Source organism: Sus scrofa, chromosome 1 (genome assembly GCF_000003025.6).
Source record: "Sus scrofa isolate TJ Tabasco breed Duroc chromosome 1, Sscrofa11.1, whole genome shotgun sequence".
NCBI classification, from domain to species: Eukaryota; Metazoa; Chordata; class Mammalia; order Artiodactyla; family Suidae; genus Sus; species Sus scrofa.
The window spans coordinates 55,871,203-55,886,310 of NC_010443.5; the positions used below are offsets into that span (position 1 = coordinate 55,871,203).

Here is a 15,108-nt window from a genome sequence, read left to right on the forward strand (position 1 = left end):
TCTCAGGAAGATACACTTAAACCCGGACCTGAAGATTGAGTAGAAGTTGGGCAAGAAAAGAGCACAGAGAAGGGAAAGAGCACTATGTGTTGGAAGAACAATGACAGATCAGTGTGTCTGGAGTGTTGTGAGAGGAGGTGGTGGTGAGATGAAGCAGGAGGAGTTGGCAGGGTAACAAGAGTAACCCTCTGGGCCTGGGAGGGACTTGGATTTTGTCTCAGGTGCATTTGGAAATCACTGAATGGTCTAAATCAGGAATTAACGTGGCAGTGCCTATCCCAAGTCGCTTTGACTCCTTTGAGAAGAATGGGTTGGAAGGGTGTAAGAGTTGGAGGTAAGAATGCTTATTAGAGCCTAGAGATTGTGGCCACAATGAGAGCACGGGTGATGAAGAGAAGTTACTGGTTTTGAGTTATTTTCTAGAAGTAGAATTTATAGGACTTGGTGATGGGTTTGGAGACACTGTTGACTCTTGTTATCTCAGTAGTTACCATGGATGCTGAATTAGTGAGTAATGAACCATTGCTGCTAGAGATAATACAGGAATAGGTTCCTGTGAGCCTCTGGTTACAACATTTTCATCAGCTAATCAACATATAACCTTATTTCTGTTTAAAGACACCTTGTTGCAGTTCCCATTGTGGCTCAACCATAACAAACCTGACTAGTATCCATGAGGATGTGGGTTTGATCCCTGGCTTCACTCAGTGCGTTAAGGGTCCAGTGTTGCCATGAGCTGTGGTGTAGGCTGCAGACCAACAAAACAAAACAAAAGATATGTTGTTTAATATACATTGTTGGCTCATCATTAGCATTGAACTCCAGACCAATAGCACTATTACTCATGCCTGAACAAAGCTTATTTAGCATGTGTTTTCTCCAGGAGGCACATCACAGCTTTCTTGCACTTAGGAACACCAGACAGTATTTTAGCACTATACTAGGGGCCATTTTAAACAGCAAAGTCACCAACAAAAAGCACCAAAGTGTGAAAAATATGGCACTCAATAGACCACACTTGTTTTTAGTGTGAGAGCTGAAACAAGAAGGCAGAGCATTGCCTTTTTTGACCTCAGCTGAGAATGTGTTTACCAGGCAACTCAAAATTTTTGCAGCTCAGTACTTGGCCACTGGTGATTGTGAAGATGCTGTGATGAATGGTTTGGGGGTTATGAATACATTTTAACAAATAGGAAGATTCTCAGAAATAGAATCCATGAAGCTCAACAACAGCAGTTGAAGGAAAGGGAGGTGTCAAGAATCACATATATATTTCTTAGTATTAAAAACTGGATGGATAGATTTATTTACTTTTTTCTGATACAGGAAGAAGGGAGATTTGAGGGAAGGAGATATCAACAATTTAATTTGGGCTAAAATTTTTCATGCCTCTCAGATATCCAAGTGGGAACAGAATAGGGAGTTGAATTAACGGGGCTGGTACATAGAACGGAGGTCTGGGTTGGAGAAATGAATACAGGAGACCTTATCACATAAAAGTATTTAATCTCATGAGGTTAGAAGAGATTGTTAAATGGGAATCACCTTGTAAATGTGTTCACATTTGCAGTGGCCTCTGTTTCCATATACCTTAAAGATGGCTGTTTTCTGGACAGTATCTGGAAACCACAGACCTCATATAAAAGGAAACACGCAGCAGTAGCTGCAGTGTTTAGACAAATGGAAGTCAGCTTGTTTAAGAAATAACAAGAGTCAGTCTTGTCTGAGGCCATATCCTAGAATTTTGGAAGAGTTCAACTAAGCAGATGGGGGTTAGCATAACTTCAGTCGAGTGCCCAAATAGGCCACGTAGAGTCTTCAGGTCACAAGAATTTAAGCAGGGGCGGGTGGAGCTCCAGGCATAGTTCTTGGTGAAACTTGGGAAACTCGAAGCCTAGCAACTCATCTCTTGTGGGAGAGTTTTGAGCTGGAAAGGGACTGATTTGTGTCATCTCTGACTAATGAATTTGACCTGACCAAGCTGATCTGCAGGGTTCCAGACTGTTTCCCATAAGAGGCCTGCTTCTGTAGGGATTTAAGGTGGTAGGAGGTTCTCTGTGTAGGGAATCCTATTTGTCCAGCACTCACAATGCCAGTCTAGGTCAGATGGCTCAGATCCCATTCTCTTTGGTTCTTTCTCTTAGGAGTTTTGAGGTTGCATCCCCTGAGGCAGGGGTACCCTAACATCCACATTATTGATACTATGGGAAAACCTTGTAGCCTGAAGAGTATCTCTGGCTTGCTAAAACGTGGAAGACAGTAGCTTAATTTTGCCCTGCTTACTTATAATATTTAAAAAAGAGCTAATTAAAAAAATCATAAATAGGATTCACTTGAAAATTTTCTCCCTCATGTGTTTAGGATACTTAACTTCTTAGAAGAAATAATAGACTTGCTTCAGTGAGAAGTGCCTAAGATATATTACTGGGGCAACAGAGATCATGGAATTCATTTATATTTCTTCAGGAAGAAGTAAAAACACATATTTCAGGTTGTGGTAAAAGAAGAGAAGGCAGAGAAATGCATATCTTGGCATGGCCTCTGAGAAAACTGGGCAATAAATATGTGGAAAATACTTGAAATATATTATTACTATAATATATGTTGTAAGTTGAAATTGCCTTAGGAAAAAACCAAAGAATACTTCTTTTGGGGACTACTGTGAAAAATGAATTTTTGAAACCCTAATGAGCAGATATCTTAACTTCTTTTCTTTTGGAAGCAAATAACTATACTCTGGAATACCAACTGTTAATCACTGTCAAAATGTGTTATGTAAAGTGCCAAACATCCTCTTTTAAGATCGCAGCAACTAAATTTGCTGCCTTCAGACATTCAGGATTGTTGCTGTTGAGAATGGCAGGCTCCCAGGAGTGGAGGTGGTAAGGAAGCCTTCTTTCCCCTCTCCCCTTAAATACAGGTGAGGGAAATAGGCAGGTAAACAGCTATTTTCTTTCATCCCTCTACCACTATTTTAGGCTTAGCTATTATTTCATCTTCTATGGTGAGAAATCTTAGGCTGAAGGACGTTTTAATTTGCCAAAGGTACCTAGAAAGTGACTGGCAATGATAGGATTAGAAGGCAAGGTCCCTGATTTCCAATTTTCAAATTATAAGTCTTTTAGAACAGTGAAATAATTGAGCTCTTTTGTGATTAGCTAGGACAGAGCATTTAGCAGCATCGTTAGACATCTCAATTATTTTCTTCCTTCCTTCCTTTCTTCCTTATTTTTTGCTTTTTAGGGCCACCCCTGCAGCATATGGGAGTTCCCAGGCTAGGGGTCGAATTGGAGCTACAGCTGCCAGCCCAGACTACAACCACAGCAACACTGGATCCAAGCTATGTCTGTGACCTACACCACAACTCTTGGCAACGCCTGATCCTTAACCCACTGAGTGAGGCCAGGGATCGAACCTGCATCCTCATGGATACTGGTCGGATTCGTTTCCCTTGTGCCAGAATGGGAACTCCTCAATTCTTTTCAAAAATTTTTTTCTCTAAGTTTTTATTTTCAAATGTTAACATTTTACCACATATATTTACATAGCCTTGATTTCTGTGGGTGTGTGTGGGTGTGTGTGTGGGTGTGTGTGTGTAATGTTTTTATGACCTGTTTTGAGTGCAAGTTTTACATAAGGTGCCCCTTGGCCTTAAATTCTCTAGTGAGTATTTCCTAAAAACAAGGACATTCTCTTACATAATCACAGAATATAAAAATTGAGGCACCAGTATTGATACAATGCTATTATCTAATTCACAGATCTTAGATAACTTTGCCAGTTGCCCACCGATGTCCTTTAATAGTAAAATAATCACACTTTACATGCATTGTTATATCTCTAGCTGCTTTTTTTTTTTTTTTTTTGTCTTTTTGCCTTTTCTAGGGCCGCTTCTGTGGCATATGGAAGTTCCCAGGCTAGGGGTCCAATCGGAGCTGTAGGTGCCAGCCTACACCAGAGCCACAGCAATTCAGAATCTGAGCCGCATCTGCGACCTACACCACAGCTCACGGCAACGTCAGATCCTTACCCCACTGAGCGAGGCCAGGGATGGAACCCGAAACCCCATGGTTACTAGTCGGATTCGTTAACCACTGAGCCACAATGGGAACTCCCCAATCTCTAGCTGCTTTTACGTTGGGACAGTTACTCCATTTTTCCTTTTTTCATGTCTTCAACATCGTTGAAGAACACAGTCCATTTCCTTTAGAATGTCCCTCAATTTATGTTTATTGAATGCTTCCTTATGATTAAATTTAGGTTTTTGGTCAGGAATATCACAGAAATGATGTGTCCTTCTCCGTGCAGCGTATCACAAAGCACATAATATCCATTTGCCCCTTTACTGGTGATTTAACCTTGATTTCTCGATCAAGGTAGTGCCTGCTAGGTTTCTCCAAATAAACTTACCATTTTTTTCTTTGTAACTAATGAGTATCTTATGGGGAAATACTTTGAAACTAGGTACATATCCTTTTTCTCGTCATTTTTATTGTCCTTGGGTGTTGCCAAATGATAATTTCCCAATTCCATCACTTCCTATACATTTAGTGGTTGGCATTCCACTCTAAGAAGTTTTCCCCTCTCTCCCTCTCAGCATAGATTCATGGATTATTTTATTATATAGGCTGGAATCCATTATTATCATTATTTATTTTTATGCTCAAATTGTCCCAGATTTGGACAGTGGGATCTTCTCGAAGCTTCCTCCTGTTTCTTTTTTTTTTAGCATATATATATATGTTTTTTTTTAATCAATCTTTGAGCAGTTTCTTTTTTTTTTTTTTTTTTTTTTTTTTTTTTTTGTCTTTTTGCTATTTCTTTGGGCCGCTCCCACGGCATATGGAGGTTCCCAGGCTAGGGGTCGAATCGGAGCTGTAGCCACTGGCCTACACCAGAGCCACAGCAACGCGGGATCCGAGCCGAGTCTGCAACCTACTACACCACAGCTCACGGCAGCGCTGGATCGTTAACCCACTGAGCAAGGGCAGGGACTGAACCTGCAACCTCATGGTTCCTAGTCGGATTCGTTAACCACTGTGCCACGACGGGAACTCCTGAGCAGTTTCTTTTTAGCATACCAAGATGTTTAAGGCTTATCATATCCTTTCCCTACCCTAACCCTGAAGTCATACATTTTTCTAAGAAGGCTTGTTCTTTTTTTTTTTTCCCCCTCCAGAATGGTATTTAGAAACGAGAAGATAGACACAAGGTGTGCACATCGCTCCCAAGGATATCATTACCTCTGGGCCCTTTCAGTAGACAGAGTTAGGAAATAGGTGTGTGTACATCCAGACCTGTTTCTCTATCTCTGTATGTGTATGTGTGTGAGTGTGTAACTGTCAGTTATATATTGTTTGATACCTACAGTTCTGATCCAACAACACAGAGTTTATTGTAACTTTCCCCTTTTCCATATTCCCTTTTCAATGGTGAAGAGTTTGACTTCCATTAACCTCAAGATATGTACTCATTTGCTCAGTCCTAGAATATGTAATTAGTAGATTCAGAATGTCTAACATACATCTGTGAAAAAACAAGCTTACTAACTAAAGTTCAGTACTTGTATGTAGTTCTTTTTGCCTTTACTTGAAGAGCATATAGTAAAAAGACTTGTTTTAGAATACTTGGGTTAATCCTTTTTTTTCCTTCAGTGTAATTTTGGTATTCATGAAAAAGAACCTGACAGTTTTTTTTTTGTTTTGTTTTCTGTTTGTAATTAATTTGGAGTTTTACACCATTCTTATTGATTTTACTTATAATTTCCAGTAATTTTTGAAATACGAAATTACACTTGTTTCAATTAGAAGTTAGAACTGCAAGAAAAAAAGGGGAGTGTGGGGGAGAATTAATGGATGGCTGCTTTACTTTGATAAATAAAGTTTAAGGTTTACATGGTCTGATTGGGAGTTTTAGTTTCATACACAGTTGATACTGTACTTTGTTTTTTAATTTTTTTTTTTACTTAAGTGTTTTATTTTAGAGATAGTTTCATGTCTATACATAGCAATCTCATTCTTTTTAAGAGTTGTCTGGGGAGTTCCCATCATGGCTTAGCGGAAACAAATCTGACTAGCATCCATGAGGACACAGGTTCGATCCCTGGCCTTGCTCTGTGGGTTAGGGATCCAGTGTTGCTGTGAGCTGTAGTGTAGGTCACAGATGCAGCTCTGATCTGGGGTTGCTGTGGCTGTGGTGTAGGCCTGCAACTACAGCTCTGATTCTACCCCTAGCCTGGGAACCTCCATATGCCATAGGTGTGGCCCTAAAAAGACAGAAAAAATGGGGGGGGGTTGCATGGTATTCTATTATATGGATATATCATATAGACCAGTTTCTATTGATGGGTCTTTGGGTTGTGCCCAGACTTTTGCTAGTACAAAACAAAGACGTAATTATTATCTTTTTATATACACAGTTATGCACATGTATGTTTACATAAGACCATTTTTATATTGAAAGGGAAATTATTTTGGGGGAGGGGAACAGCTTAGCAGTTTCATATTACAAAAAGCTCTATGTGAATAAGTTATTTTTAAAATTATTTGAATGTTGTTACCAATTTCTAAAATAATTACTACAACAGTTCACTGGAAAATTGCTAGTTAGTTGTATGCCTTACTAAGCACTGTCATAGCTATTAAAATTGACACTGTTGATATGTCTGTCATTTGTAATATGAAAAGGAAGTGAAAACCCTTTCACACTATCTTAGAACAAGAGTCAATTTTTCATTGTTTGCTATCCACCACTGCCTGTAAATACTAAAGAAACCTAGAAGGATGTGTAAACGTACAAATATGTTGAGTGCGTTTAGTAATAAATCAAATGCATCTTCAATCTTTGAAATACTTGTCCATATAAGACTGGAGAAAATTATTTTACTATTTCATTGTATTATCTAGAATAATTAATGAAGCTGTCAAATACTTATGTTATAGATTATCCAGCCCTATTCTGTTTTTCTTGCCAAGTGTATATTTTGACTGCCTCTTTGCACTTATGCTATAATGGGTTTATGGTCATGGGGAAGAAGTAAAAGTCATGCACCTTACATGCTGGGTAGTTTTGTTCTCAGATGACTGCATTATTGGTTTTTATACCTACCTCCCCAAAATCTTGTATGTGACCTATTTTTTTTTTTTTAATAGGGCTACATCTGTGGCATATGGAAATTCCTAGGCTAGGGGTCAAATTGGAGCTGCAGCTACTGGCCTACACCACAGCCACAGCAACGCAGAATCCAAGCCACGTCTGTGACCTACACCACAGCTCACAGCAACACTGGATCCTTAACCCACTGAGCAAAGCCAGGGATCAAACCTGAGTCCTCATGGATATTAGTCAGGTTTGTTACCTCTGAGCCACAATGGGAACTCCTATGTGACTTAATTTTAATTAACTTTTCAGATGATAAGAACTTTGTAAATATAATTTAAATTTCTTAAGCTCGTGAGTAACTTCTGCTGTATTCCATTTTGCACAGTGCCTTGGTAACCTAGCCAAAGATTATAGGCCTCCTCTAGTTCTCGTCAGATCAGGAGCTGGAAGAATGAGCCCTACTTTTGACCAGACATAGGTCAGAAAGAATTGGTTTCAGCGGTTGGTAGGAAGTTTAGGGGGGGAGGCACAGCGAACTCTCTACAATCAACATGGAGCCTCAGCATTTCTTCAGGTAACAAAAGGTTGCACGTAGATTCTATTCCAGTGATAAAAATCAAACAGTAAATTTAATGGGACAGACAAGATCTAAAAAATTAATATTTGCTTTTTGATTATACATGCTCTTTCTCTTATCTAGTGATGTAATTTATATAATTACATTTAATAAGTTTGTTTTTAACAAAAGTACTCATTAAAATGCTTGGGATTTGATTTCCAAGAAAATATCAGGGCAGGAGAATGGAAGAAAAAAATGGCCTTTGGTTTTATGTGTTTCTTTTTATAGTATATTCAAGGCTGTAGTATATTTGGAATTGATTCTTTATCTTCGTTTACCTAGCAGTAAAACAAAAGGTTTCAATGATTCCTAGTGTTTTCTGGAAGATATATTGCTGTTGTTATTTTTTAACTTTAGTGAGTAGAACTATAAGTTTTAGAGCTGTATTCTTAATAAATATGTTAAATTAAGCAAGATTTAACTTAATACTGAGATAATTTACCACCTTCTTTAAAACTTACTGTGTGCTAAGATTCCCATATATTCTTTCTTATACCTCCTAAATCTCTTTATTCTGCTTTCTGATGTCATTAATTATTCCTGAGCTTTTTTTTTTTTTTAATAAGTTCTTTTGGCATCCTCTGCTTTTTTTGTAACTTACTTCAAATATCTTACTTATTATAATCATATAATATTGATAAAATTCTAAGGTACCGTGGTGAAACTTAGCTTTCCAGTAACTAGCATTCTGATATATCTTGACTTCTCTAATATATGCATTGGAGAAGGAACCAGAAAAAGATACCAAAGACTCTGGCAGTGAAGAAGTAGTAGTTCTTAAATATGTAATAAAAAGGATATAGCCAGAAGCTTAATCTGGGCACACCACACTCTACTGGTTTGCCACACTGAAGGACAGGAGTAGTCAGACTAGCTGGTGATGTGTCACAGGTCCTTCTTTTGATGTGAAAGCTGAAAAGGGCGAGAGAAGAGATAAGAAAGGATAAAAGGGACCAGAGCAACCTTGAATATTGGTGCAAGCATGGTGGTTAATAGGAGTAGCAGTTAGATCCTTAAGCAGCCCATAGCAGAGCAAAGAGCCAGTGATAAAGAAATCAACTCTGTCTCTGTTCTCTGGATAGCCAGAAATTCATTTGATGCTGTTGAAGGCTTAGAACATCTCTAAGGAGTGGGGTCAGATGGCATTGCCCACAGCTGGGGAGTAAGGAAGGGATAAATAGCTACCGTACTAGAGCTTGAGCAATCGTATGTGGGAGATAAGTGGACATGGAAGGAAGTGGAATGTGAAAGATGGGCACAAACAGGTACCTCTCATTGGTTCCTTAGGGAGCCCCTCGGAGGATACATAGGTATACGTATTAGTCAGTATTCTGTAGGAAGGGCATTAGGTAATGGTACAGTGAAAGCGTGTCCTGTACTTCACACTACCTATAAGATTTATGTCTTTGCCATTATATGATGCTTCCGAGTGAGAATTATGACATAAAGAAAATGTTCAGTTATGTTTTCTAATATATCACTTTGTTAAGATCGTTCTTTGAGTTCGACCTCTGTGATACCTCTTTTTAATTTTAATCTTTTTTTCTCCTCACCTTTTATAATTATAAATTGAGGGAAAACCTTGAGCTTTTAGGATGTGGCGAATTATATAGACCATCTTAGATTTGTGTTTAAAAAAAGAATATTAAATATTTACAGGGCCACTCTTCAGATATCTGGAAAACTAGAATTGCTCAGTGGAGTGATTTTTTTGGTATCCTTTTCCTCTTTGGGTAGTTCATAGCCTCCCACCAGGCTGTGTGTATTACTTTTCAGCATATAGATTTCCCATTGTGGTGTGGACTCTGTTAAATTTGGCAACAGAGTAAGATCTGTAACTAAAAAGGACATCTTTTGTTTCTGTTGCCCAGGCCAAATTTCCTGTCTTACTCAAGTAGTTCCTTGGGGCCGAAGTGTCCACAATGGATAAGTATAGGTAGTCACTTTGACTTTATGGACTTTTTGCTCCCCTTTAGAACTTGGGTGATTTTTTACACTAATTAAATATGAAAAAATCCAATTAATGACTTGGTTCTAATGTATTAACCAAAAATGTAGAGGCATATTGTGAGTTGAAAGAGATGTCCTCCCAAAAAAGTATTATCATCTCTTAAGGATACTGCGAGCTGTAGTTAGGACCCTTTTGATGTAGCACTTTTTTTGGTGTTGATGCTTATAAGGCATCCTTTGATTTGTCATTTAGGGAAATAAATGAGCTGATTTAGAGCAGGGGAAAGAGGAGCCAGAATAGCTAGTTCCTCTTGAGGAAAAAGAATAGTTAAGAACATGCACTAATCAGTATGCAGTCAAATAGTGAACTTTATGTACGGTATAGATATAGTTTATTTTTATTGGTATTAGTAAATTATTCATGTTTCCTGCAAATTTATATACTTGAGTTTTATGAGAATATGGTTATTATTTATTATTCTTAAAAATTTTATGGCTATACCCACGGCATATGGAAGCTACCGGGCCAGGGATTGAATCCGAGCCACAGCTGTGACCTAGGCTGTAGCTGTGGCAACTCTGGATCCTTTAACCCACTGCGCTGGGCTGGGGATCCAACATACCCCTCTGCAGTGACCTGAGCCACTGCGGTCAGATTCTTAACCCATTGCGGTCATGTTCTTAGCCTACTGTGGTCAGATTCTTAACTCACTGTGCCACACTGGGAACTCCAAGACTGTGCTTATTTAAATCAGATATTTATTGTCTACTGCACAAGCACTAAACATCTCAATTTTACAAATACTGATGTAAATAACTCAATTCTTATCCCAAATAACTTACATTACTACTAAAGCTCTTTTCTTTTGTTTGCAATTTAAATCTACTGTAATTAATTTTTTTTTTTTTTTCTTTTTTGGCCACCCTATGGCATATGGAGTTCCTGGGCCAAGGATCAGATCCAGGCTGCAGTTGTGACCTACACTGCAGCTGTGGCAACACTGGATCCTTTAACCCACTGCTCTGGGCTGGGGATCAAACCTACATCCTGGGGCTGTAGAAATGCCACTGGTCCCGTTGCGCCACAGCAGGAACTCTTTGAGAATTTTTAAAAAATGGATATGCAACCTGATCATCTAAAAAGTAATCCGGGTGTACTTGATGCAATGGCAGTTAAAGTGCCAGGGATTAATTTTTTATAGATAATATCAGCAATTCTGGTTATTTTGTTTTAGGTACTCAAAAGCTCCTGGAGCTTTTAGATCAGAGGTTAATGATGGTAAACCTAATTGTTGTCATATTTTCCCCAAACAGAAATTGTAATATTTTTCTTTTATGAGGATGCATTGCTGGTATGTTTCTTTTAATATATCTAAAATTTGGTACAAATTCTAAAACTAAGTTTGCGAAATTACATCAGTGGACTTAACACATTGTAGCTGTCCTATGTGTGATGGTATCTAATGGAAAGAATAGTCTTTCATTTTTTTCCTCACCCCTTCTCATTTCCCCCTTTTGTTTTCAAAGAGAAACTGGTAATCTGGGTAGATTCAAGGCATCTTTAAGAGAAAATGTCTTGGGGAGCCCCAAGGAACTGATGAAGTTGAGTGTGCCTTCCTTAGTGTATGCTGTTCAGAACAACATGGCTTTCCTAGCTCTTAGCAATCTGGATGCAGCAGTGTACCAGGTAAGTGGAGTAAATGATAATGAAAAGTGCAGAATCTCAGGAAATGTTTTACGGTGAAAAGATTTTTATTAACCCTTTATCATACTATCAGATATTTTTCTCTACAATTCTATTAATGGCATCAGAAATAATATATTAATGTCAGAGTCGAATGATAGCTGAGTTCATTAATTCATTGTTTTGTTTTCAGGTGACCTATCAATTGAAGATTCCCTGCACTGCTTTATGTACTGTTTTAATGTTAAACCGAACACTCAGCAAATTACAGTGGATTTCAGTTTTTATGTTGTGTGGTGGAGTCATACTTGTACAGTGGAAACCAGCCGAAGCCACAAAAGTCATGGTAAGAAACAAAATACTTACCATAACTAAAATGGCAAACTTTTAAAAGTCTTATGCACTTCAGTCACACTGATGAATGCAGCATGATTATATTTCTTTGAGTGAAAATGACCTTTACCCTATAGATAGGCTTTTTTCCCCTTAGGATAATGTTAAGGATAGGAATACTTATTGGCTTCCTTTTTTTAAGAGGGGAATATGTATAAAATATGTTAGAGATAGATGGTATCCTAAACTTAATATAATCCACCCTGTTTTATGGATGATAAAATTGAAGTCCAAAGAGGTGAAGTAACTTATCCACAGTTACATAGTTAATAGCTAACCTGTGACTCAGATTGTGCCACTTCCACACAGTGTATATGTTCAGAACTTCTGGGCCTCTTTTAGACATTTTCAGAGAAATATTGGGCAAGGTTCTCTCCATTTAATTTTCATGTTTTCCCACAACTCAAATATTTTTGGTCCTTTAGCACATACACCCACCGTCAATGTTAGGGATTACAGAGTAGTATTTTTACCGATAATTGAAGAGGGCAAAAAGTGCTTTTACTTCAGTTTAAGTAAGAGTTAAATGTTAATAGGTTAAAAGGTTAAAAGTACATACCATTTTTTTTTTTAATGTTATATGCTTTAACTGGGTATTTTCCCAAAGAGAAGTAGGAAGTGGAACTATAATGAAAGACCTTAAATTCAGGAGACTCCCTTTGCAACCAAATACTCTTCTTTAACTCTTAGCAAATGAAAGACCATGATTCTCTTAGGACCCTAAGGCATCTCTGGGGATATACACAGAGCTTGTGAAAGGAGGAAGTCAGCCCTTTTTGGTTAGTTACTTTCTGGCCTGGTGGAATTTTCTTTCCCAGACAGTGAATTTTAAATTAACATTTATTGTCTTTATGTGATATTTAAACACGCTCATATTCTTGGTGACATTTCAAAACACTGATCAAATATGCACTGCACATATAACTAGGACATAAACCTGTAGAGAAATAATTTGAGAAGGCAAACACTTAAAAGTTAAATATTTAGCCTTTAGAAAGGGTCTGCCTCACAAAGGTGATGTATATGAAAAGCTTAGTAAACTAAAGCAGAATGTAGGGCAGCTTATTCTACTTTGGGAACACTCTAGAAAGTTCTTTCGTATTTTAAACAGAACACAACTTCCTGTATTTCCTCACATTGTTTTTTATTCTTGTCCAATTAACTCAAATCCCTACAAACTCCATGTGATCCTTTGAATGTGTGGGAACAATCTCACATCCCACCCTCTATAAGTCTTCTTTTCTCCCACTGAAACCACGTTGCTGTTTTTCTATAATATGGCTTCTAGAGACTTTCTGACCCCTGGCTCTTGCCCCAGCACTGCCTTGTATTTCTCCTCTAGATGCCTTTATCTGTTATTTTTCCTTAGGATGTCCTAAAAGTTCACACCATCTCCAGATGTTGAGTAGTGAGAGGTGTCATTTGCTCTGAATACTACAGACTTATTAAGTTGGCCTGAAATATTAGTTTTCCTTCCCCTGGCTGGGGGAGGTTATCCATTCTATAACTGATTATATAACCACATGTAATTGTTTCACACAAATAGGGTTTGTCTCAATGCATTTAGTGCAGTGGGCTTCTTCTAAACCAAAATACAAGCGTGTTCATTTTTATTAAGATCACCATGTTAGTTTTGGGTTATTGTTCAGACCTTTGAGGTCTTTCAAGTCCTTATCCATTTTTAGATGATTCTTTTTTATTAATTTTTTTTGTCTTTTGTCTTTTTTTTAGGGATACACCCACGGCATATGGAGGTTCCCAGGCTGGGGGGTCTAATCGGAGCTGTTGCTGCTGGCTTACGCCACAGCCACAGCAACGCGGGATCTAAGCTGCGGGTGCCACCTACACCAAGGCTCACGGCAATGCTGGATCCTTAACTCACTGATCGAGGCCAGGGCTCAAACCCGCAACCTCATGGTTCCTAGTTGGATTCCTTTCCACTGCGCCACAACGGGAACTCCAGCTTATTCTTTGAAAGTTACACTTTCTATATGTACTTTCAACACATAGGTCTTCTGAGTCTTCAGAAAATTTTAGACAGGACAGAACCAGAGTTCTGTGGCAATACTTTTAAACCTCTCTTTGGCTTGATTTTTTTTCTTGTTTAAGAAACATTTATTACCTCTCCTAGTTTCTATGGGTCAGGAGTTTGAGGATGCCTGAGTTAGGTGGCTCCGGCTTGAGGTCTCTCATAAGATGGGTGAGAGCTGCAGTCAGCTGAAGACTTGCCTGGGTCTGGAGGCTGTGCTTCTAGGGTGGCTCATTCACATGCCTGGCAAGTTGGTACTGGTTGTTGGTTTAGCTTGGTTTTATTCTGTTAATTAGCACTTTGCTGTAATTTCACTCAGCTGTGAATGTAACTACTGTTATCCTCATTGCCTTTCTCTGTTTCATTCACAAAAACATCATGTAAATCTGTCAGACTTATTGCTAAACATTATCCCTATGGAATTCCCTTTGTCACTTATACTAGCAACCTTTCAGTTGGAAAATCTGATTTGTCTTGGTCTTATGGAGCCACACGATTTTCTTGTGGTGACCGTTAAACTTTTGAAGTTCTTCAAGTCATCTGTTCTAGCATTGTGCTAGTATTCAGTAACAATGACAGCTGTAGTCACTGGTGAGCATTAGATACTAGCACTGTTTTAAGTGCTTTACATATATTAACTCACTTAAGCCCACAACAACCATATGATGCTTGCATTTTCATTTCCATTTTCATATGAAGAAACTGATAGGCAAAGAAAGCTAGTAATGGGTCCCAGTCACATCGCTTGAATGGGGCAGTGTGGCTCCAGAGCCTGTGCTCTTGGTAAGTGTACTGAGCTGCCTTACACTTCTCAAGTTGCTGTCTGTAATTTCTGCAGTTTTTCTTTCCCTCTGCCTTTTTGAAAATGAGGCAGTGTTTGCCCAATTCAAAATTTCTGACATAGCTTCCATGCCCCATTATTCTTCAAAGATACGGTAATCAGTGTCTTGATTTGCTACTGTTCTTGGTTAAGATACTTCCAAATTTACTTAGGTAGATATTCTTATAATAGACTTTGGTTCCCATGCATTCATTCATTTAGGATCATTATTCAGAGAAAATGGGAAGTTAATTTGGGTCACTCTCTTTTTTTTTTTTGCCATCTAACAGTACATAATCCAGCTGAAGAAGCATACTGTTTTACTCCTAGCTTTTAAAAACCTTCTTTAGTTTTAAGAATTTTTGCAAGCCTCCACTTAATTTTCAGGTTTTTGGTACTAAAATTCCTGGTTGATGTCTCTTGGTTTTATGTGCTGTAGTTTTAATTTTTTTTTTTTTTTTTTTAGTGTTCTGATAAAATCAGAATTTATTGAAGAGGCCCTTGATTAACAA

General features: G+C 38.2%; 1 protein-coding gene across 2 annotated transcripts in view; it reads left to right on the forward strand.

Moving 5' to 3' along the window:
- Window positions 1–15,108, forward strand: part of SLC35A1 (solute carrier family 35 member A1) — a 36,167-nt gene that overhangs the window by 11,584 nt on the left and 9,475 nt on the right. Inside the window, exons 2-4 of one of the 2 annotated variants that reach the window (XM_021089797.1) lie at window positions 7,487–7,675; window positions 11,198–11,357; window positions 11,548–11,700. In XM_021089797.1, coding sequence (XP_020945456.1) covers window positions 7,653–7,675; window positions 11,198–11,357; window positions 11,548–11,700 — 336 coding nt within the window. In that variant the 5' untranslated portion in view covers window positions 7,487–7,652. The remainder of the gene's footprint in view (window positions 1–7,486; window positions 7,676–11,197; window positions 11,358–11,547; window positions 11,701–15,108) is intronic. The other variant, XM_003353254.5, reaches the window with a different exon arrangement.